General features: G+C 40.9%; 1 protein-coding gene and 1 long non-coding RNA gene across 6 annotated transcripts in view; one reads left to right on the top strand and one right to left on the bottom strand.

Moving 5' to 3' along the window:
- The window catches only part of LOC134733667 (uncharacterized), a 30,172-nt gene extending 10,029 nt beyond the window's left edge, over positions 1–20,143 (top strand). The window contains exons 4-6 of the long non-coding RNA XR_010117309.1: positions 15,119–15,394; positions 17,071–17,232; positions 18,047–20,143. This is a non-coding gene — a long non-coding RNA (uncharacterized lncRNA). The remainder of the gene's footprint in view (positions 1–15,118; positions 15,395–17,070; positions 17,233–18,046) is intronic.
- ST6GALNAC5 (ST6 N-acetylgalactosaminide alpha-2,6-sialyltransferase 5) overlaps positions 1–22,297 on the bottom strand; it is a 188,935-nt gene that overhangs the window by 3,355 nt on the left and 163,283 nt on the right. The window contains exons 3-5 of one of the 5 annotated variants that reach the window (XM_063624087.1): positions 20,998–21,407; positions 15,255–15,362; positions 750–2,621 (exon numbers count right to left, since the gene is read on the bottom strand). In XM_063624087.1, coding sequence (XP_063480157.1) covers positions 2,369–2,621; positions 15,255–15,362; positions 20,998–21,407 — 771 coding nt within the window. In that variant the 3' untranslated portion in view covers positions 750–2,368. Of the gene's footprint in view, positions 1–749; positions 2,622–4,376; positions 4,555–15,254; positions 15,363–20,997; positions 21,408–22,297 lie in introns of those variants that run through there. The other 4 variants (XM_063624089.1, XM_063624088.1, XM_063624090.1 and 1 more) reach the window with 4 other exon arrangements.

The following is a 22,297-nucleotide window of genomic DNA, read 5'->3' as shown; positions in this document are numbered from 1 at the left end:
GCACAATCTATCAGAATTCTATTCATTTTCTTTAATGCTGTAATAAAACCACTTTGCAAGTGGTAATTTTTTGCACTTATTTACACCACATTTTTAAAAAATACGAAATCACATATCCTAGCTATATGTAGATTTAAAACATTTCCCAGTGAAGCCAGAATTTTCAGAATTTGGTCTCTTCATTCTTTTGAGTATTTGAGAGGGAGAAGTTACAAACAAGATGGAGCTACCATGATGGTTTTTTTAATAAAGAAAATCTAAAATCTGAAGATAGATATGTGAGATATTATTAGATGAGGCAATATAATTACATTCTTGCATGTTGAAACTATGCCTTTCCAAATTTCCACAAATATAGAAATTGTCAAAGGAGCCACTTATGTTTGAGCAACATAATCTCTTCAAGTGATTATAAAGGTAGCCTATAAGTAAATTGTATAAAATTAATACACTTTTTCATATGTTGATAAAATACGATGTGTTCAGAGTCCATGCTGTGGAAGACAATGTGTTGGAATAAAATTCATAGTCCCTTTAAAAACTATGAGAAAATTTAAAGAACATATTCCAGTATGTTTTGGACAGCCATTTCAATCTTACTGGCTTTGAACAGCCCAAGCCGCACACAACAATATCAACTTTGTTTATGTTATGCGAGTACCCTGATTGTGTTTGCATTTTAACAACAGTACTCCGTATAATTAATAGTACTAGTTAGTGTACTAATTAAGAAAAGGGAAAAGAAGTGGTAATGTGATAAAACTTCTTTAATCACAAGCCAGGTCATGTCTGTAAAACAATGTCAATCTTCATACATAACATTTGCCGGTGCCTTCAAATTTGGCATTAGAGAAACTAATGCCTTCTAAGTCATGTGTAAAGAAAACACTAGTATATTTATGAGACTATTTTTGAACAATATTACTTGTTTAAATAAAAATCTATAATATGAATTTATCTTGGCTCTGAATAAAATAAGTCGTTTATACTCCTTCAGACGAGGGAATGGTAATGAATATAATCTAAGAAGATTTGTAGTGAGTCTAAACAGTTCATAGCATAAATGAGTTGAATGAATATGGCATGTCCTTGTAGTCTCTTTTCCTCACAGAAGGGCAGCTCTTTGCTCTTGTAGCCAGGGAACCCCTTGGAAGTATGTCTTTTGTGTGTGCGTGTGTGTATCCTGTGTTTTTGTGTTGAGATGCTGGGGAAGAGGTGGATGGTGATGCTTTGAGAGAAGCAGGGGGTAGATTTTAGCCCATGTGGACCAAGGAAGAAGTGTAGTTTTAACCACAAGAGTGAGATAAGTAATATGAATGTAGATAAGCCTCCCCAAAATAAGGTTCCTGCTACTGTTGGGGCCCCATCACTCCCAAGTGCAGAGTCTTCAAACGGGTCAAGAAGAGGCCACAAGTTTAGATTTGGGATGAAACCTAAGAGGTTGTCTGGTACAGTGACATCATTCTGCCAAAGAGGAAACTAGGGCTCAAGAGAGGACACTTACATAAATTATTACTAAAGAAAACTACCTTTAAATTTCTCTTGTTAGCGTTTTTTTGTTTTAATAACATAGTTTTTGGTTTTCAATTTTGTCCTTTTGGAACATTTCTGCACATTAGAAAATGTCATTGCTATTCTTTTTATAAAAGAGCAGTTTTCCTGAAGCCTAGGGGTTCAAAAAATACAACACAACACTTCCAAGTCAAATACCAATTGCATGCTAACAATGAGCATTGTGAACAGAGTAACCTAATTCTAGGCCATTTCCAACCATCATTCAGGATTAAAGAGTTAGGAAGGATAAATTACCACATAATCATAATCTATAAAAATACTGGCCTAGATTGCACTAAAAAACTCTCAATAAATAAATATTGGACATTTGCTTCATGAAAGTCAGTGGAGATGTGCTCTTCAGAAATCATGTCCATAGTTTCAGTCTGCTTTTTACAAATCACACATACACAGTCTAACAGATGACAAAGGTTACAGAACAGGAAAGAATACAACTTGATAGAAAAACGTCTTTGACATGGTATTTCTATAAAGGAATGCAACTAATATTGTTGAGTTGCTTATGTTGCAGTTTCAAAGGCAATACTAAGAGATCCAGACTGTTTTTAGTCATAGTGGTATAACTGAATTGAATGTTCAGCTCCTAAAGTAACACCATTGAAGGGGACAACACTCATTAGGATGCATTAATTCCGGAATTTTTCCTCACAATCCAACTGCACTGCTTTGTCACACCTGGTAGGCATCTGTCCATGGTACTTCCTGAGTAGTGAAGCGGTTTTCTGCTACCCTTTCCTGTCTGGTGGCTCAGGAAGTTCAGGGTCTTGGAGTCTGATGCAGTGAATACCTGGGATTACAGTCTGGTACGCTCATTCCTTAGAACAGGTTTATTCTCAGGATGATTTATAGCAAGTGATTCTGGTTTCCAGTCTGGTTGAAAAAAGTGAATATTGAATGTCCGTGCCCAGTTCTTAAAGACTCGTTTCTCTGTGATAAAGCGGTGATGACTGCCCTTGCGTCCTCGCTCATGGGAGAGGTACATTGTACATTCATCAGGCCCAAAAGGTTCATAATAATGATAAGGTACTGAAGGGTGATTGGGATCCCTGTAGGAGGAAATTGAGATAACTGATTAAAGCAAAAAATTTTTTTTCCTTTGACTGATTGAGGTAAGATGTTATCTTTAATAAGCTGATAAACACAAATTGTATTTTCTAGTTAAATGAGTTTCAACAAATGGTTTTTCTGATTACACAATAAGGAAGTGGAGAGGTTTTGAGGTTGCGAAATAAAATCAGTGACCATCATTTTCATCAAAGAGATTGAAAATGAGCTGCAGAAGATTCAGTCTCCTCAGATTTAGACCCTACATATTAATAAGTCACAACAATACTATTGTTTTCACTCTTCTTACAGTCTATTTACCATAAGCAGCTGTAGAGATATTACCAAAACAAAATATGTCATTCCCATTCCCCACTCCACTAAGCTTCCAGAGGCTTCCAGTTATACAGAGGGCATGGCTGCTGGGATGCATTATGATGTCACTCCTCTTCTAAGTCTTCTAATCCACCCAGCCTTGTTCACTACGTTCCCACCATACTGACCTTTCTGGTCAACTCTACAAAGCTCATCCCTACTTCAGGGCCTTTGCACTTCATGGTGGTCACTTGCCTGGAATACCCTCTCTGAGTTCACTCCTCACCATTGGGTGTCAGCTCAAATAATATCCTTCTTTGGGAGGCCTTACCTGACACTTGCTCCCCTCACTTCATCTCACTTGAATTCATTTTCTTTATAGCATCAATTGTTCTCTGGAATTATTGTTGCTGTTTACTTGTTTATTGGGTGTTCATGAGGGCAGTGTTTTGTCTTATTCCTGGAACAGTCCCTGGTAGGTGCTCAATAAATAATTTTAAAAATTCTGTTGTTGAAAGAAATTTATATAGAATTAGCAGCTAAACAGCAAACTTCTAAAGACATTTTCTTCTCTGAGTATGGAAAGTTGATGATCCTAGTTTGATCCTATGGGAGAAAAAGGAAGACAGCAAGCAAGAGGCCACGATTTTTCTTTTGGTGCTTCAGAGGGCCTATGTACTCAAAGTCCACAGTCTTTTAGTCCAGAAACTCTACATCCTCAGTCCTTGCTTGGTGGCCTGAGAGTCTCCGAGTGTTTTTCTGCCTCTATATCTCTGTCTCAGCCTCAAACAGGAAGTACTGGCTCATTTCTTCAAGATGGTGTGCACAGGATTAACATGGGGGGGTGGTAGGTGCCCTTGTTTGAGGATTAATAAATATTTACGCACTAAAGAGTCTTGGTCTCAGACTGGTTTCTAAAATAGGCCAGTCTACCCCACCTCTTCTGTCTTTTGAAGAATGAATGGTAAGATTAGTCAAGGTTTCTTGGCAGACAAACTTTCCTAATTTGAGCTATGCTCAGCAACTGGCCTTGTTGCAGAGACTAAGAAGAGAAAAGGTCCAGGCTTCCCAGCATCTTGCAAGTCATCTTTCAGAGCCTGATGCCCTAGGGTTCCCACTTTGGTCACCTGGGCTCTCCTCTAAGTGTAATAACTTGGTTTCCCAAAGATGCTCATCCTGCCAGACACCTATTCGTTTTCTTCAGAGGAGATCAATACACAAATAGCTTTTAGAGTAGCAACTTTACTGGGGTCAGGGATCGAAGTCTTTTATCAAGAGGGGTGTCATGTTTGTGGCTCTGACAACAATAAACCTTTGAGCTGTTTCTCCTCTTAGGTTAAAGTTCTTCCAGGAAGAGAGATTTATTTTTGTCATGCAGCATCTAAACATTCCTTATCCTGGTTTGGATGCTACGCTGAATTAACACTTTGCCTCTCTAATATGCCTGTCTTGGAATTGTCTCTATGTTCTATAGTGAAACACTGGATCCTTTCCTGACTAGTTATTGCAGATTTTACTAATTTACTTACCCTAGAAATTGGAATCCCATTAGAATTTTAATAGAAGGTGTTTTCAACACAGAAAATGCCTGCTAACAAAAATTTGGGTTGAAGCTGACCACTATGAAGAAAAAAATAAGAAATTGTGAGATATATCTTCCCATATTCACATGGCATAATTTGGGGGAACCATGCTAATTTCATGTTGCCATGGTATGCTTTGGGTTAAGCTTTTATTCCATCACAAATCACTTTTTAAATGTGATTCATCCAAGTTTTGGACATTTTATTGGCATCAATCTGACTAAAGAAACAATTAGGTTTCTAAAAATATCATGAGATTGATTTGGCACCTAGGAGTAGGGGGTAATTGGAAAGCAGCTAAAGATGCTATAGGATCAATTTCCTTATTCAGGAAGATCATCTCTTTGGAAAAAAAAACTTATCTGACTCCATATTGATCCCCTAAATGGAGAATTAAATTTACATATTTGGTTACTGTGATTTCAGAGGTGTCAAGATAAGTTATTCAGAATGTAAGCGAGTTGTTTCCACATGTTAAAACTCTGTCCAAGCAGCAGAAAAGTGCTTTCTGGGACTCGGAAGGCAGCGCTGGAAACTGCAGGAACATCTGCCCCAGCTGTGAGCCTGCCATCAGCTGGAATTCACTAAATTCACTATGCCATTTAGAAAGACACTCCTAGCTGAAGGTCATACTTCCTTGGGTCTTTTCTCAAACCTGACTTTCTAAAGGCTGCCCTAGTTTTTTGCTTCCTTCACCTGACCTCAGTGAAAACTACAATAAACCTCAGCAGAATTTCCACACGAGGAAGCAGTTGTAAAAGGAATTCTGGTGCTCAAGTTCCCATCGTGGGCCTGGTGAGCTGAAGGAAAGGATATGTGGGCTGGGGAGGCAGGAATGGAGATAACCACAGAGCCGGTTCCCCAAGTGGCTCTGACAGCCAGTTTGAGAACAAGCCCTGCAGAATGATGTGAGGAAGAATTTTTTTTTTCTTTTTAGAGGAAGCAGGTGGGGAGAGTGGGGGAACTAACATTTAGTGCACTTGGGGAGTTTTAAGGAAATACCTATGCTCCATCCCCATAGACTCTGGTTCAGAGGACTTGGAGAGGAACTCAGGCACAGGTATTTTGGAAAGTGTCTTAGGTTTGAACCAAAATAAACAATGTCAGTATTGGATTATAAAACCAATAAAATAAAATAAATATCCACGAGTCCATGATAATTTCAATAAATAACTGAATAAACAAATAAATAAATGGAGAAGAAACAGCATTTCATGACAGAAAAATTCCAATAAACAATGTAGAAAGAATGAGGGAGTAGGAAACCATCCTTAGAACGTTGCAGTAATTGTTGCAGGCAAGATGCACCAATGAACAGAACATTAGCGGCGAAAAAGATGAGGAGAAATAGGCTATCTGCATAACCTGAAAGTATCTCTCCCAAGTTATTCATTAATGACAAAGGGAAAAATAGTAACTTTACAATGGGTAAACCCAGCAGACATTACCTTAACCAAGTGGTGAAGGTTAACATTGCCCGTAATAAGACATATGGACATCACATACTTCCTGTTATGAGATTCTGGGAAGGGCCTATGGCTTCGGTGGTATCCTTCTCAGTAATGCATAACCTCAATCTAAGCACAGGAAAACATTAGATAAACCCCAAGTGAAGGACATTCTATGAAATACGTGACTAGTACTCATCAAAAGTGTCACGAAATGCAGGGAAACTCTGAGGAACTGCCATGGATTTAGAGACTAAGGACACCTGATAAATAAATGCAAAGGGAACATGGATTTGTTCTTGGAGGAGATAAAGGACATTAGTAGAGAAACTGGTAAAATCTCAATAATGCCTGTAGTTCAGCTGAGCATTATACTCATGTTAATTTTTTACTTTTGATAATTGGACAATAGGAATGCAAATCCACATTAGGGGAAGCTGGATAAAGGTTATATGAACTCTCAGTATTATTTTTGCAACCTTTCTGTAACTCTAAAATTATTTAAAACAAAAATAAACATATTTTTAAATAATACATAACAACAAAGCTTTTTAGAAGATTCTAATGGTGGAAAGCTCCTTGAGATTCTAATATGCAGCCAAGTTTGAGACAACTGATTTTGTAAGTACCTGCTCAGCCTCTGTGCTTAACTGATGTGATCTCCTTTACATCCTCATCAGTCCTCTGAGGCAAGTATTGCAGCTCCCATTTGATAGGGAGCATCTGACACCCAGGGAGACAGTCCACTGCCTGGCTTTCAGCACATAACCTCACTTATTGTCCATCCAAGCTGCTGGACTTGACCATTTCAGCTCAGAACACAGTGCTCAGCACTCCACATATACTCACTTATTTAGTCCTCACAACGCCCCTATAAGAGAGCGTCAGTCTATTTTGTGTTGCTATAAAAGAATACCCAAGTCTGGGTAATTTATAAAGAAAAAAGGCTTATTTGGCTCACAATTCTGATGTCTCGAAAAATTCAAGATTGGCATCTGGCGAGAGCCCCAGGCTGCTTCCACTCCTAGAAGAAAGTGAAGGGGAGCTGGCATGTGCAGAGATCACAAGGCAAGAGAGGAAGAAGAGAAAGGGGGAGGTGCCAGGCTCTTTTTAACAACTAGCTCTGTTGGGGGCAAATAGAGTGAGAACTCACTCATGCCCTGCCCCAGGGAGGGCACTAATCTATTCATGAGGGATCTGCCCCCATGACCCAAACACCTGCCACTAGGCCTCATGTCCAACACTGAGGATCAAATTTCAATGTAAGATTTGGTGGGAACAGACAAAACATATCCAAACTATAGCAGAGAGCTACTATTAGCACCCCTACTCTGCAGACGAGGAAACTCATGCACAGAAAAACTGAAGTTTCACAGCCAAGGTTTGGACCAAAGCCAGTTGACTCCAGTTGACTCTGTACTCTTAAGAGTGAGGTTCTGTGTCTTGGAAAAACTCCTGTCCCCCAGGTTTCTGTACTAATGGCACCCAGGTTTCGCTGGCATCAACAGTGTGTGGTTGAAAACAGCTTGTCCTTGCCGCTTTCCTCTGAGCTCTTGCTACAGAGGAGCCCCATGTGTGGTGCTTGCAAGCTGCTCAGGGTGTTAAATAGAGGCTTTGTGCTCATGTACAATTCTGCCCATCGGTGCTAATGGCAACAGGGGTTTGTAATGTTCCACTTTTTGACTCTTCTAAAGCTAAGTTTTACAACTGAAAAAAAACCTCATAACCCTAACAAGCAAGGGAAGACACTTCCATTTCTGGGTACTGACGAGGTTTAGGACATGTTGCTCCAAAATATGGTACCTTGGCATTTGAGGAAACAACAGAAGCAGGGAGATCACTTTCACCTCCCTTCACCCTTCTCCTCTGATGCAGGTCATGAAGATTTCTTTGCCCTTGTCTAAAGCAGGTCATAAACCTTCATTCCAGAGGTACCCTCCATATATCTGGAGGAAATGAACATCCTTATCCTCAAAGACAAGGAAATGCCAAAAGAATCTGAACAAACAGACATTGCTACCTCCCCCCACCCACCCTGGTTTATTACCATTAGATCACACCTGCTTTGTCCAATCCTGCTTCTTCACAGCTATCCACTTCCTCATCAAACTTAGCATAAAAATAAGGAGGTCTCCCTGTTTCTTTGGCTCTTCATTTCTGAAGGCTCTGGTGTCACGTAAAATTTATATTAAATAAATGTGTATGCTTTTCTCTTGTTAATCTGTCTTTTGTCCTAGGAGTCTCAGCAAAGAACCTATGATGGATGAGGAAAAGAAATTACTTTTTCTCTCCTATAGTGTGATCTAGGTTGACCCTGCCCACTGGGTTTGGGGCTGGACTATGTAGAAGGCTGCAAATATCCTGAGGAAAGAATGATGTCTTTGCCTTTCTCTAGAACTCTTAGACACTCTCTTTAAACATATTTCTATTCTTGGTGCGGTACCTGGCATATAGTAGGTACTCAGGAAATGTTTGAATAGAGAGAATAGAGTCGAATTAATAGCTGTGAAGCTGCTAGGTTGTTCTGCAATTGGCTTGCACTGGGGGCTTGGTGACACTATGAGGCATTGAGAAGAAAACATTCCTGCAGCAGTCCTTCCCAAGCATCTGTCACAGTCCTAGAGGTGCCCTGAGCCACCCTTATTCTGCTGCCTTGATTTCTGGTCCTTGGATCTTCTTATGGGAGGAAAAGAGCCATATACCTTGGAAGCCCATGGAATAGCATTGTGTGTCTGGGCGCATGGAGCACCAAGATCCTGCAGCTGCCCACCCTTCATGGGTCAAAGAGCCACAGTGAATCACCCAAGTCCCACCCTCACCCTGGAAGAAACACAACCATATATTTTAAGTCTACTTCATAAAATGTAAACCACAAGGGCGGCATTGCCATTCCACACCTGTCTTCTAAGTAAGCTTCTGATTCTACCCGGTGGAAAGTTGCCAAGTAAGAACTTTCCCTGTTAGGCTGGCAGCTTTATTAATGTTCACTAGCTAATAATTCTGGCAGCATCAACTCTCTGATATTCACGATACCTTTGAGATGTCCTTCACATTACAGATGAGATATTAATTTAGTTCCATGACAGTGATCACTCTGAATCATTACCCCGCTAATTAATACTCAAGAAATGATGGGTAACAGAGAGTTGTAAACTTGGTAATGTGCTAAGTATGACCAGAAATAAGATTCTTAGGTAGAATTTAAATGCTTGGCCCATTATTATCACAAATAATTTACAATGGAAAATGAGATTAAATACTTAGCATAACTTAGTTTGGAAAGCAATGACAACAGATCTTTTCATGCAATTTATAGGCCATCTACAGAGAATGAATTTGGCTTACAGTATGGATGTGGCATGATTTAAGAGTCCACTGTCCACAGAATAATATATTTTGATGCTGTTTCTGGTGCAACATGGCATTAATTTTCTCCAGCTTTCTCAACTTTGATGTGCCTCAAGTCTGGTGATACAGGCAGGGTGGGGGCTGATGCCTGAGCCCCTCTTTGAGTACCCAGAGCTGGTCCTGGCTGAAAATAAAACAAGGTGGCCCCTATTGACTTCTCAAAATCTGAATTTGCTAGTTATAGTTTTAATGTGCCTGGCACTTTTGGTCTTGCAATAATGTTTAGAATCAATCTCTTAAACACCCCCAAGGACAGGGCTTATTTTTGTTTCTCACTGAACTAATCTGTACTGAAGATACACTCTATGCCAGACACAATGACAAGTGCTAATGATACAAAAGTGGATTGAGACAGGGCCCTCCTCTTAAGGAGCCTAGAGTCAAACAAAGGAGATGGACAAACCAATCGGTGAGATGGGGCAAAGCAGAGGAAGAGGGAGGCCCAGTGGGCCCAGTAGGTCTGACTCAGACAGGGGGCTAAGGAGAGCTGAGAAAGAAGGGCCACTGTATCTGAAACAATGAACTGAAGGATTAAGAGCATTGGCTCTTGAGCCCTGGAGGCCGCATTCAAATTCCAGCTCTGCTACTTATTTACTCTATGACCATGGGCAGCTGTTTCATGTCTTTAAGCCTTCTGTGTAAAATGGTGATATTAATGATGCTTACCTCATAAGATTATTATAAGGCTCAAGAAAATAATGCATGTGTTCATGTTAAGCACAGAGCCAGCATGAAGTATGTGCACAACAAATATCAGCCATTAATGTTATTAGGAAAGAGCCAGTGGAAAACCAGCCAGCTTAAGGAAGTAGGGGATGGACAGTCCAAACTGAGGTCGTAGGAACAGGTGTCTGCAGGGTGAGTTCCTTTATGAGTTTTTCAGTAAGGTTGAATAAACAAATAAACACATAAATCTGCATCAGTAGAGAAGATGTGACTAAAGTGGTATGCAGAAGTCCTATCCTGAAGGTCTTGTGTGCCAAGCTAGGGAGTATGAACTCTGCTCAGGAGCTTTGGGAAGTCACTGAGGAGTTTTAAGTGACTCTCCAAAGTCAGATTTGTCATCTAGTAAGGCAGTCATGTTTGGAGAGGAAAAAGACAAGAGATGGAGAGAGCAGTCCAGGAGGCCATCACAGTACCAAATGAAAGATACAGCATGCCATTCAAATGACTTTGAGTCAGTTAGATTCTGCCAGATCTTGAATGAGATATGTCTGTCATCTGCCACCATGGCCATTTATATGTCCACCACTTCCATTTGGGGTTTTAAATATGAATGTGATGCTATCTTCCTACTTAAGTCCATGGGCTTAATACTTTTAGGGGGTACTATAAGTTTTCTTGCCGATGAATGACTCCTAGAAGTAACTCAGGCCCTTTGGGTGAGGTGAGAAAGCAGACCTCCAGGACAGCTGATGGGAAATGACTCTCCAGGCTACCTATACTTCCCCTTAGGGATCAGGCACTCACGGATTGCTTGGCTGTTTGCTCCCCCAAGATATAATTTAGCTCTTCTATCTCTGCCCCACTGTCTCCCCTCCCTCACACCATGCATATGACAGCTCACATTCTCTTTGGGACAATAAGAAGGTGATGATTCAACTCTCCTGAAAAGTGTGAAAGACTTTGATTTAGATTGGAAAGCATCATGGTTGTGTCTTAGACCAGAGGTTGTTAAAGTTCTTATTTGTCAAAGGCTCTTTTGTTGAAAAGAAATCTTATACGACAGTCCAGATGCAAACAGAGCCAAGTGGGCCTGCCCCTGACCAAGTGGGGTGGAAGGGTCCAATATTCCTGTTGTCCTGGCTCCTTATCCCTGTGCCACCTGATAGAATCTGTGGAATGCAAGGACTTCTCTGAGTCCAGTTTGAAAGTTGGAGACAGATGGTCCAATAAAGCTCAGTGGGTCAGATGCTACTGACAGGCGGAGAGTGAACATCTTCTCCCACAGGCACCTCGAGTAACCTTCTGTATCTCATGATTTAATTGTGGTCAACTGAGTCTCAGGTGACCGAAGGCAGAGACCCTGTCTCATTCATCTCTGATTACCTCCCTGGTGCCCAACACAAGTTAGCTGAATGAATAAAAGACTTGTGGTTTATTTAGTTAGTGACTTTTTTGAGTGTACTAATTGTGTCTTATGGTCTGAAATGGTTAATTTGCCCAAACTGAAGAGTTGGCTCTCTTTTTGTCTGCTGAAATCTGCTCCATGTGGCTAGCTCGTCATTGCAGTGAGACAGTGGGAACTTTAGGGAAGCTATAGAAAGGCTAGGCACACTTTGAGCAGCCCATGAGATGTCCTGCAAGGAGCTGGAGGCCACATAATGCCAGTTCCGTAAAATGCGCCAATGAGTATCCACAACTGGAGATCAGTGAATCCCTTCACCCCATAACTTTCTGTGTACTGAACAGGCCCTGAGACTTTGCTAAGCATTCCTCATCTATGACTTCATGCAATTATCATATAAACTCTCAATGCAAGAGAGTTTGTATGATAATTGTCATCACCATTTTGCGGGTAAGGCTTCTGAGATGGAGCATTAGGTAACTTGTCCAATATCAGTCACTAAGGCTTAGTGAGGTCAAGTAACTTTCTCAGAGTCAGAGTTTCTGAGAGGCAGAAATGGCTATTTTTATCCATACACAACACCCTTTACTATGGCACTACGGAGAGTAGAGGACACAGCCATCATTCCCTTGATATTTATGAAGTATCTGCCATATGCCAGGAGAGTAAGTATCTACTGTCCTGCATTCTAGGTCTCCAACACCAAACTAAACACACAGAACTCTGCTCTCAGGGAGGCTATATTCCAGTGGGCCCAGCCAGTGTGAGCTCTGCCACCATAGGAAACCATCCACAGCCATTTTTGGCGCTGGTGATAGCTTACCTCCTTAAGCCATGGAGCTCATGATACATGCACCATGTTTTCAGCCCCTAATAGTTCTCTGCTTCTTTCAAAATAAAGATAAAAGAGGGAATGGTCAGATGAGTAGCAGACTACTATACCAGTTGCTTTTTCATTCTCTGATGGTGAGGAAGGTACTGTTTACAGACTCATTTAACTCTTAGATGAAGACTGCAAAAGCTGCATCCTTTTATAGTCACATGGTAAGTGGCTTTGCTGTGTTCTTTATATTTTGGCATGGGTAAGGCTTATTATAAGCCTCCAGGAGGCAAGAAGCTGTGTCTTCTTCTTTGAAGCCCCCCTTAAAACTGTTTTTTTTTTTGTTTGTTTGTTTGTTTTTTGAGACAGAGCCTCACTTTGTCGCCCAGGCTGGAGGGCAGTGGAACCATCTCGGCTCACTGCATCTTCCATCTCCCAGGTTCAAGTGATTCTCATGCCTCAGCCACCCGAGTAGCTGGGATTACAGGTGCATACTATCACGCCCAGCTAATTTTTGTATCTTTTTTTTTTTTTTTTTTTGAGACAGAGTCTCGCTTTGTCGCCCAGGTCAGGAGATCGAGATTTTTGTGTTTTTTGTAGACACAGCGTTTCGTCATGTTGGCCAGGCTGGTCTTGAACTCCCGAGCTCAAGCAATTTGCTTGCCTCAGCCTCCCAAAGTGCTGGGATTACAGGTGTGAACCACCATGCCCAGCCCCCGACTCAAAATTCTTGGTATCTTTCAGGGAAACTCTCAAGTGCTTGGGATAATATTAATAATATCAATTATTTTACATATCTTATTAATATTAATGATATTGATACTCTTTCCTGAATACTGTGTGCTAGGAACTGCATCCAACACTCTACATCTATTATCTCATTTAATTCTCATCATGACCTGCTTGTTCGTCTTCTTATTTTCTTATCCCCATTTTACAAACAAGGAAAACAAGCCTCAAGACCGCACAATTTGAAACTGGATGCCTGGTGGTCCAGTCAACATGTCCTGGAAATGCAGATGAATGGAACTGGAGAATCCATCTGTGCTACTCCTGGTCTTCCTTCTTACCCTTTCTTAAGCAGGCTTTATGACTGAGCAGGATGCTCTCTCCAGCACTGAACCTTTCCTCCAGATGACACTCTTCACTTCTATGACAGAACTTGGGCATAAGGGTCCTTTTGAAGAGTTCTTGCTGAAACCGTCTTGTGCAAACAACTATCAAAGCTTTGCGGATGATAGCTTAGGAAGAGAAACCCGGAGCCAGTGGCAATATGTAATGAATTGACATTATCTTAATTTCTTTGTTAGTATTTTCCATAAATTGTTTCCATCCTACCGTACATGAAGTCATGATGAACTAACTCTGAGTAGGAGAAATGACAGGTTAACTTGCCTTTCACTTGTTTTCCATAATAAATGGAATATTTCCTTGAACACTTGAAGTCATTAACATTTCAATTTATTCATGCTTTTTCTTTCTGGCATCCTAATGGCAATATTGCATAATTATATCTGCTATATAACCATCAATGTTGATGGCTCTTTGCATGCCCATAAGTGCCATTCTCACTGTCTCTGTTAGCCTGTTGGTTTGAGGAGGCAGTTTGCTTTTTTATGCCATTCTACTTACTTTTTGTATATAGATTATTAAACAGGGACACAGGGCCAGTGAATTAAGCGAGGCAGCACTGGGTGAGGATCCAAGCTAACTTGCCTTGTGCTTGCCATGTTCTTACTAGGCGCTGTTCCAAGCATTTCACATGTATTAGCTTATTTACTCTGCCTACAGCCCTTTGAGGCAGAGTTTATTATTATCACATCCACGTCTATGGATGAGGAAGCTGAGACCTAGAGACACTAAGTGACTTGTTCAAGGTCATACTAGGTGGGTAAGTGACCAGGCCAGGCTTTACACCTGTGCAGCCTAGCCCCAGCATTTTTGACCCTGACCTTACATCAAAGGTCTGTTCTGTCTGTACCTCTCTCTCCTCCTTTGCGGCCTGACTCTTCCATATCAACTAGTATTGTTGCTGTGTTGGATCTTTGGGTTAAAAAGAGAAAAGTGGCAAAATGGTAATGGGATGATTAGATGCTGTTTCTCATCTTTGCTTTAAACCTCCAAATTGCAGCTTTTGCCTAAAGACTCATGGCCTTCGAGACATTGTTAGAAAAAATAAACAAATAAAACACCAGATAGTATAAGTAAGCACACAATTTAAAAAGCAAGTTTTAAATGTCCCCCACCCCAGCTTTTGCCATTTGAAGATCAGGATTGAGTCCACTTGCAGGCCATCAGGCATTCCCCAAAACTAGGGTACTTTCTGGAATTTCTGGCCTCACTATTTTAAATTACAGGTGAGTTTTCAAGCAGACTTCCAAAAATCAGGCCCTGAATATTGCTGGGTGCATTTGTGGTATGCCCTGAACTCTGCCTGGGCACATGCCAGGAGGAAAGTTAAGGTGGCAACAGAGATGTGTGCATATTCTCTTTAAAGTGACACCTCAAAATAATTATGCCTGTGCTTTTGGCCTTAGAAGTGCAAGCCCAGGCCACTGATATGGCAAGGGAAGGAGGCTCAGAGGAATATTTTAATTTTAGAAAAAAGGCCTCACTGTCAAAGGAATTGCTCTCTTTAATTCATTAAAAAATTATCACATTCCTTTGAAATGAGAGTCAAACTAATATTTCTTAATGCTTGTTCATCGTTAATATTATGCCAATTATTGCACTACTTCTGGCTGATAAATATTCACAGGATAAATGGAGCCCACAAGATGGATTTATTCTCCAGCAGTACAAACAAAAACTTTCAATATTTTATATAACATAATTAAATGCTGTTTGTTGTTTCTAGAATGAGAACTTGGGACATGCTAATTAATTGCTTCAAGAAGACAGTTAGACATGTTTCATGGTTGATATTCAGAATCAGATATTTATAAATCCTGCACAACACGGCTGATGATTTACACTTGCAGAATAAATCCTACCTGCAGAAGTCTGGGGGCACCATGCCATAAACATTGATCCTGTCACAGAGCTCCAGTGCAATTGTCATTGTGAACCAGCCAGTGCTGAGCCAAGTGTTGGATATCTTCCTGGAAAGAACAATAATTAAGTCTACAAGCTGGTAAAGTAACCATTATACCCACTACCATCTTTAATTCTTTCCTGGAGTAAGGCTAACTATAAACAGAGTCTCTCTCTCTCTCCTCCATTTGGTAAATATCTGGAACTTTACCAAATTGACATCTCTCACTAACATCACCATATTCCACAGTACAATCATAATTGATGTTGATGCTCATGTTGAATTTGTGACAATAAAAGATGCTCAAGGGACTTCTGCATCATCAAAGATGATGATCAGTGTTTCAATGTTTAAGTGTATGTTACCACAACTCAATTTCTTATGACAGTCCCCGTTTAACAACTCTTTCTTAACGAGAACACTTGAGTAACTAGAAATTCTCCTTGTTCCCCAAACAGGCTAGATAATGAGTAGCTTATTAAATATAAACAAACATGCACATGTATTTATCTATCTATTAATCAATTGGTTGATTGACTGAACCTAGGGTGAAAGCTTGCCTTCAAGTAGACTAACACCAACATCTTGATTGAATATCTTTCCATAAGAAGGGTACACTCATTTGGGTATGGGCTAATGACCAGAGGAAAAGAGCCACAGGAATGCTTATATTTAACTGAACATTTGCTTCATTTTACATATCGGAAAATTTTTATTAGGAGACCAAAAATTGACAAAATTTAAGGAATGAACTGGTGCACCCCACCATTCATTAATTTTCCCATTCAGACATCTGTAATGAGCTTCTACTATATGCTACGCCTTAGGATAACTGTGGAGACATAACACCAAGGTCTATTTTGACCCTGCGAGAATGACTCAGCCTACCATGCTACACTGCTGTGGATATTAATTTCAATTCTTGGGGGTTGCTGCTTTTACTTTTCCTTCAGTGCTTATGGCATGCCTCATTAGCCAGTTTCAAACACCTTATCCCCAAGGTCAGACTGTCTGACTTTGCCCAGCCATAGCATCATTTGTGATGTGAAAAATAGAGGTGCAGGAAGGCTTTTCTACTTGCACTGTGTAGCACCCATCCTTGAGAAGAAGGAAAACCTTCTGTCAATCAGTTTGCATAGTTATTTTCTTTTCATATAAGGACCAAAAAAGAAAAAACAAATAGAGGACATTTTTAAGGAGTCCTTCATTTTGTCCAATACCTGACAGCATGGGTGGCTTAGTTATCCCTGGGGATCATGGCTTCAACTTTATATTTCTTAAGCCCTTTGCTCATTCATTCCCCTATTCCATTGTATTTTGACCTAGTAACATCCCAGGAAGCATATTTAAAAGCTCCTAAAGATGGGAATAACAGGGGCTGAATCTCACCTGTTTCTATCATAACCAGCTGGATGACCTGAGGCAAGTTATTGTTGATCTTTGACCCTTCGTGTCTTATCTATAAAGAAGGCATAGGAATCGCTGTCCCCTGGGCTATTTGAGAGCTAAGTGAGCAAGCATGCATGAAAAGCACCAAGTTTGGTATGTTGATACATTGACATCTCTTCCTCCTCTTTTAGTTGCTAGGTTGAGCAAACAAGGTAAATAATTTCACCATTCTTTTCAGTGCTTTTTAGCAACCATGAAGAAAATTCTTCCAACACTGCTACTGGGGGTTGCGTAGGGGCCACCATCAGTAGTCAGGGCAGGAATTACGAATTTCAGAAGCCTTCAGCCTACATAGGTATTAATGATTTTCCTTCTTTCTCACTAAGGCTATATATTCATAAGACCTTTGAGACTGAAGGAGCTGGAATGGAGAAGAGCTGACTGAATGGCAAAGGGTAAGAAGAGGAAGTGGCTTCCCTGAAGTTAGAGGCTGTTTTCACCTATGGGCCGTGACAATGCACTGGCCATGTGTTCTACACCTAATCCGGGTGAGTGAATAACTGGGAGGATGTGGAACCCAGGAAGAGGATGACAGCTCACTTACAGCTACAGGAGCCTAATCTGGGAATCACACTTATATTCCCTCTGCTTTTAGAGCTATTGGACACACCAAAGGGGGCTTTCTCCAGGGGCAGAAACTCTCCCATAACTCTGGTTCTGTGTTATGTGATGTAGTAGAGATCATAAACCACAGCCTGAATACAGGAGGATGTGGCTGCACAGGAAAAGGCTTTGTGGGTAAAATAGGGAGAAGAATGCAAGGTAGAGGATGAAAGAAACTAAAGTGAAGAGTTCTTTAAAGTGACACTTAAAATTCCCCAGACTTCCTAAATAACAGCCTTTTGGGGTCACGTGCTGTAGAAATGCAACACTTCGTGCTGTCTTTCTAAAACTCTTTGTTGAACTCTTTTTCTAACAAAGGAATATCTACTGTTTTTACACTTAATCAGCTGTAATGAAAGAATATGAAGAGCTGTCATGTGCTTATTAGGGAAAATTATCAGATATTCTTTTATATGATGAAGTAACACACTGAGCTGATAATTCTATAGTGCACACTAAATTACAATTAAGGGCCTTTCTGCTCCACCAGAATCTCATTTATAATCTCTATGGAAATATTCTTCCTGCAGTTATTTCATTTATGCTTCCTTTATCTAATTACTATAATACTGGTTCTGAATCATATTTTCCTAATGTACCCTTATTCAATTATAAAGTTATTTTCAAGTACAGTTACTTTTTAATATCAAAGAATACCACTTGGCCATCTAAGTCATTTGTCATGCTTCTTAATTGCAGATTGTTCCTGAGCCACTTTTTTCTCCACTTTTAAGGAGGGTGAAACTTCTATCAATCACAATCTATTAAATGACCCTATTTCTTCAAAATATTCACCCAAAAGGAAAGTCCTGATCATGAGATCTGCAAGATCTGCAAGTTAGATATTCTGCACTTTATGTATCATATGCTACTGTTTCGTTGGGTTTCAAGAAAAGCATACATTGAGAAATACCATCACACCCTAAATGTTTTAGGTTTTAATTTACAGAAATAGTTTTGTCCTGAATGGCCATTTCTGACTTGTTTCTTTTAGCTTGGAGCAGGCTACAGTTTAAGAATATTAAGTCAATAGAGTACTGGCTTCTTTAAGACTGTTTCCTGAAGGCAAGAGGCACAAAGTTTCTGGAAGCAGCAGTGTACTCTGGCATCCTCCACATTCATAAGTGTGATTCCCCTGAGTAGGGACTACGTGGATCCTGGCAGATGGATGTCTGTGGAAAGAGGTCCACCAGCCACTCCACAAAGCTTTGGCTCCCTCCATACCAGCCAGGACGACCAGGAAGAAAGACCTGGTGAGAAAAAGCTTCTCATTGGCCAGAATTTAGTGAATTTAGTCAGCAGGATATGCCTTGCTGTGAGATGGGTTCCTAAAGATCCTGAGTGGCCAAAGGGTATGACGACTTAGTATCTAACTTATCAGCTTAAAATGATTTCTCAAGGAGTCCAGAACAATGTTTAACTATACTAAATAGCTAACATTGCGGCAGTGTTTTAGGAATACTTATTTAGCAATCAACCATTGAACTAAAAAGAGAAAAGTGTTTTCTGTTGAGACGGTTTCTACTTATTTCAAATTTTCCAACAAGTAAAAAATGAAACTAAATAACTCGCCTCCTTCTTGATTCCTTATAAAATGTTTTCTTGATTAAATAACTCATTCAAATGAGTGACAGTCTGTCTTATCTGTGAGTTGCAAAGGTCAATGCATGACTGGGTTTTGTGGCAGCTGGCGATGATGATCAGAATCCCCAGTGTGATCTGCTGGCTGGGCTACCCATGGGGTCTGCTGGGCCTTCCAGGGAGGAAGGCCACAGTGCCAACAGCCAGCTCTTCCTCCTTCCTCCACCAGACCCATGTCTCCTGCCTGGGCCAGCCCTTGACTGGTCACAAGGTTTCTAGGATTTAAAAGCTATCTAGCTCTTCCACACAAAGAATTTGGGGGCACTGGACTGAAGTCTTTCTTTGAGACTATTCTCTAATAATGAGCTGCTAGCCAAAGAATGGGTTTATTACTTTATATTCTTTATTGCATTTATCATATCACTTTATTTAAAACAATTTTTATGAGATGGGGTCTTCCTGTGTTGCTCACACTGGATTTGAACTGGGCTCAAGCCATCCTCTTGCCTCAGCCTCTCAAGTAGCTGGGATTATAGGCATGCAGCAGTAAGCCTGGCTCTCCTTTAGTTTAAAGATAAGCAATTGACTCAGTAACAGTTTTTGTAAGAGGGGTAAATTACATCATAAACGTTTAACAGTACAGGTTTTAGAATTAAGGAAATGAGGCAATTTGATTATTAGACCAGTCCATCCAGCGATTAGTAGTCACTATTCTCTTTTCACACGTAAGGTCACTGAGTCTCTAAAAGGTTAAATAACTTGTCCAGGTCCACACAACTAGAGAGTGACAGAGCCAGAGTTCCAACCCAGAGCTGTACTCTCTAGTGGCCCTTGATTCTTCATTGTCCTTTCTTCACCTAGGTTTGTCCAGCTGATGTCTTTTCACCTCTCTTCTTTACCTTGTGTCACCCCCACCCCCCAGTTCTCCTGACTGCAGCCACAGGGGGCTTTTCTCCAACCCACTGCATGTTCTCTCACATCTGATTCCCTGGACCTCCAGGGAGGTTTCTCTCTCCCACTCCTCAGGTCCTTTACTTTATCCAAGACTTCTTGCCCTGGGTCTCAGCTTATGTACATCTTTTGGAGAAAGCATTTTCCTTATCTCCCAGACCAGTAATTTCTAAATCTTTCAACCTATAGTGAAAAATACATTTTTACATCATGATTGAGACACACAGTTTTAATTTCATTTTCTAAAGTGTGTAATTCAGTGATATTTATTTTACATTCACAGGATTGTGCAACCATCACCACTAATTTCAGAACATTTTCGTCACTTTGAGAAGAAATCTCCATCCATCTATCTCCATCTCTGTCAAACCGAAATAAAAGTTTCATGAAACAATACCTTACCTAACTTACTATGTGGGATGAATGCTGATAATGTCTTTTCTATTCTACTCTGTTCCATTTTATCCCATTCTTCCCACTACTTTAGAAAAAAAATCTTTCAATGCCTCACTACATTGATTTCGTGTCTTAAAATGGAGTTGTAGCTAACAGTTTGGGTTTCCATGGGCTAGGGCCCATGGCATATCTACAGCACCATTTTCTTCCCTCACAAGACCCTCAGTGCACTGGCTACTACTTGGTAAGTGTCCAACACTTTATATACTTGTGTTTGACTGTTTCCCCAGGACCAAGCACAGTGATGAGCAAGTAGTGGGCACTCAATAAATATTGGTTGACTAAATAAATGTTTGCCTTTGAATGGGAAAAAATAAACTCATATACTTTTTTTGGTGAGTGTTTATGCAAGTAAACTGAAATGCAATAAATCTGTTATACTGCACTTTTAACCAATGAAGGCCAGTAGCTGTGTAACCTCTTCCTCAAAAATAAGGCCCTGAAATATCCATATAATTATTTCCATGCTTCTTTTCACTTTGTCTTGTAAAGTCAGCTTGAGCAGCCCAGTAATGCAGAGGACCCTACAAGTGAACTCTAGCAATGACATGAGCAGTGGAGCCCACAACAAAAACCTGTAGCAAAAGCTTTGCTTTGGGTGAGTCAGCCAATGATGACTTATCCTCACCCTCCCCTGCATCTTCTTCCCTGTGCCTTTGTACCTGTCTTTGCCAGTCTCCTGCTTGAAGAGCTCATCAAACTGCAGCATCTTGTGGCGAGTAATCATGAAGGCCTTCAGCCGGGGTAGCACCTGGCTCAGGAGATGCAGGTTGTTGTAGACCTGGCCCTTGCCGTCCCGCCGCATGTAGCTGCTGGGGCCCCAGAAGATGAACACGGTTCCCTGGCTCACGTTGAGCAGGTCGTGGCGGTTGCGGAGGATCCTCTGGATGCTGGAATGCGCGATGACCCTCAGGCTGGTGCGATTGCCCACGTCATGCCCATAGCCGCGTGAGGGGGCGTCATTCATGCGGATGACACACTCTGTCTGGTCAATCTGGGAGCCTTGCCGACTGTGCAGCAGATGCCCTGAGCTGGTCACCAGGGCACAGTCCCTGCAGTGCATTTTCAGGGGCTGGAAGGCAGGGGGAGAAGGACACTGTCAGGGGCAAAGGGCTTAACCCTCACTCAGCACCAGCAGGCTACTTCCCTGCCTTGGAAGAAGGGCACCCATCTCCTCTCCTCCCCGTCATGTCAGAGTATATCCCTTCTGCTATTACTTTATGGACCCTTACGTTCTCTTCTAAATGGGTGACAGGGAACACTGGACAAGAGCAAAAGGGAGCTAGCACTGACCTGTCAAACACTGAACTAAGGGCTTTACTGATATTAAATAACCAAATTGACACATCAACCCAGCAAGGTTGCTCTCGTGGTCATTTTACAGATGAAGATACTTAAGCATAGAGATGTTAACAAATTGTCCAAAGTTGCCCTTTATTCCTAGCCAGTAATAAAGTCGTGCTTCCAGCTTTCAAAACTAGGTATTTTTGAGTCCAAAGTTACTCCCAAGTTGGAGCAAAGACTATCCTGCAAATTGCTGTGACACTAGTTGTGATGCACTTAACTCACCTTATTGAAAGTTAAACATTGATTAAAATTCTTGGATGCTGTACAAATATGTTTGTACTAAATAAACATCATCTAAGCATCATATAGGAAATGACATGCTGATTGTAACCCCTTAGAGGCCATAATTTTGAAGTGACATTAGGATTGCTTCTTCTATTTTAACAGATGAGGGAGAGAAACTGAGTTGTCCCATTTTCATAAACATAAAGAAAACCTCAAGCTCAGAGCCACAGACCCCAGCTAGGAATTGCAGGGCCTCGGTCCTTCTCTCACCTGCAGTGAACACGCATCCTGGCAAAGTTCTGGCCAGGACATGGTGTTCACCAAAGACAACTCCAATGGCAGCGCTCAGTTCAATGCCCTGAACCAATGATTTGCTTTCAAAACACCTAT

Source organism: Symphalangus syndactylus, chromosome 12 (genome assembly GCF_028878055.3).
Source record: "Symphalangus syndactylus isolate Jambi chromosome 12, NHGRI_mSymSyn1-v2.1_pri, whole genome shotgun sequence".
Lineage (NCBI taxonomy): Eukaryota > Metazoa > Chordata > Mammalia > Primates > Hylobatidae > Symphalangus > Symphalangus syndactylus.
This window is presented reverse-complemented; position numbering and strand designations above follow the sequence as displayed.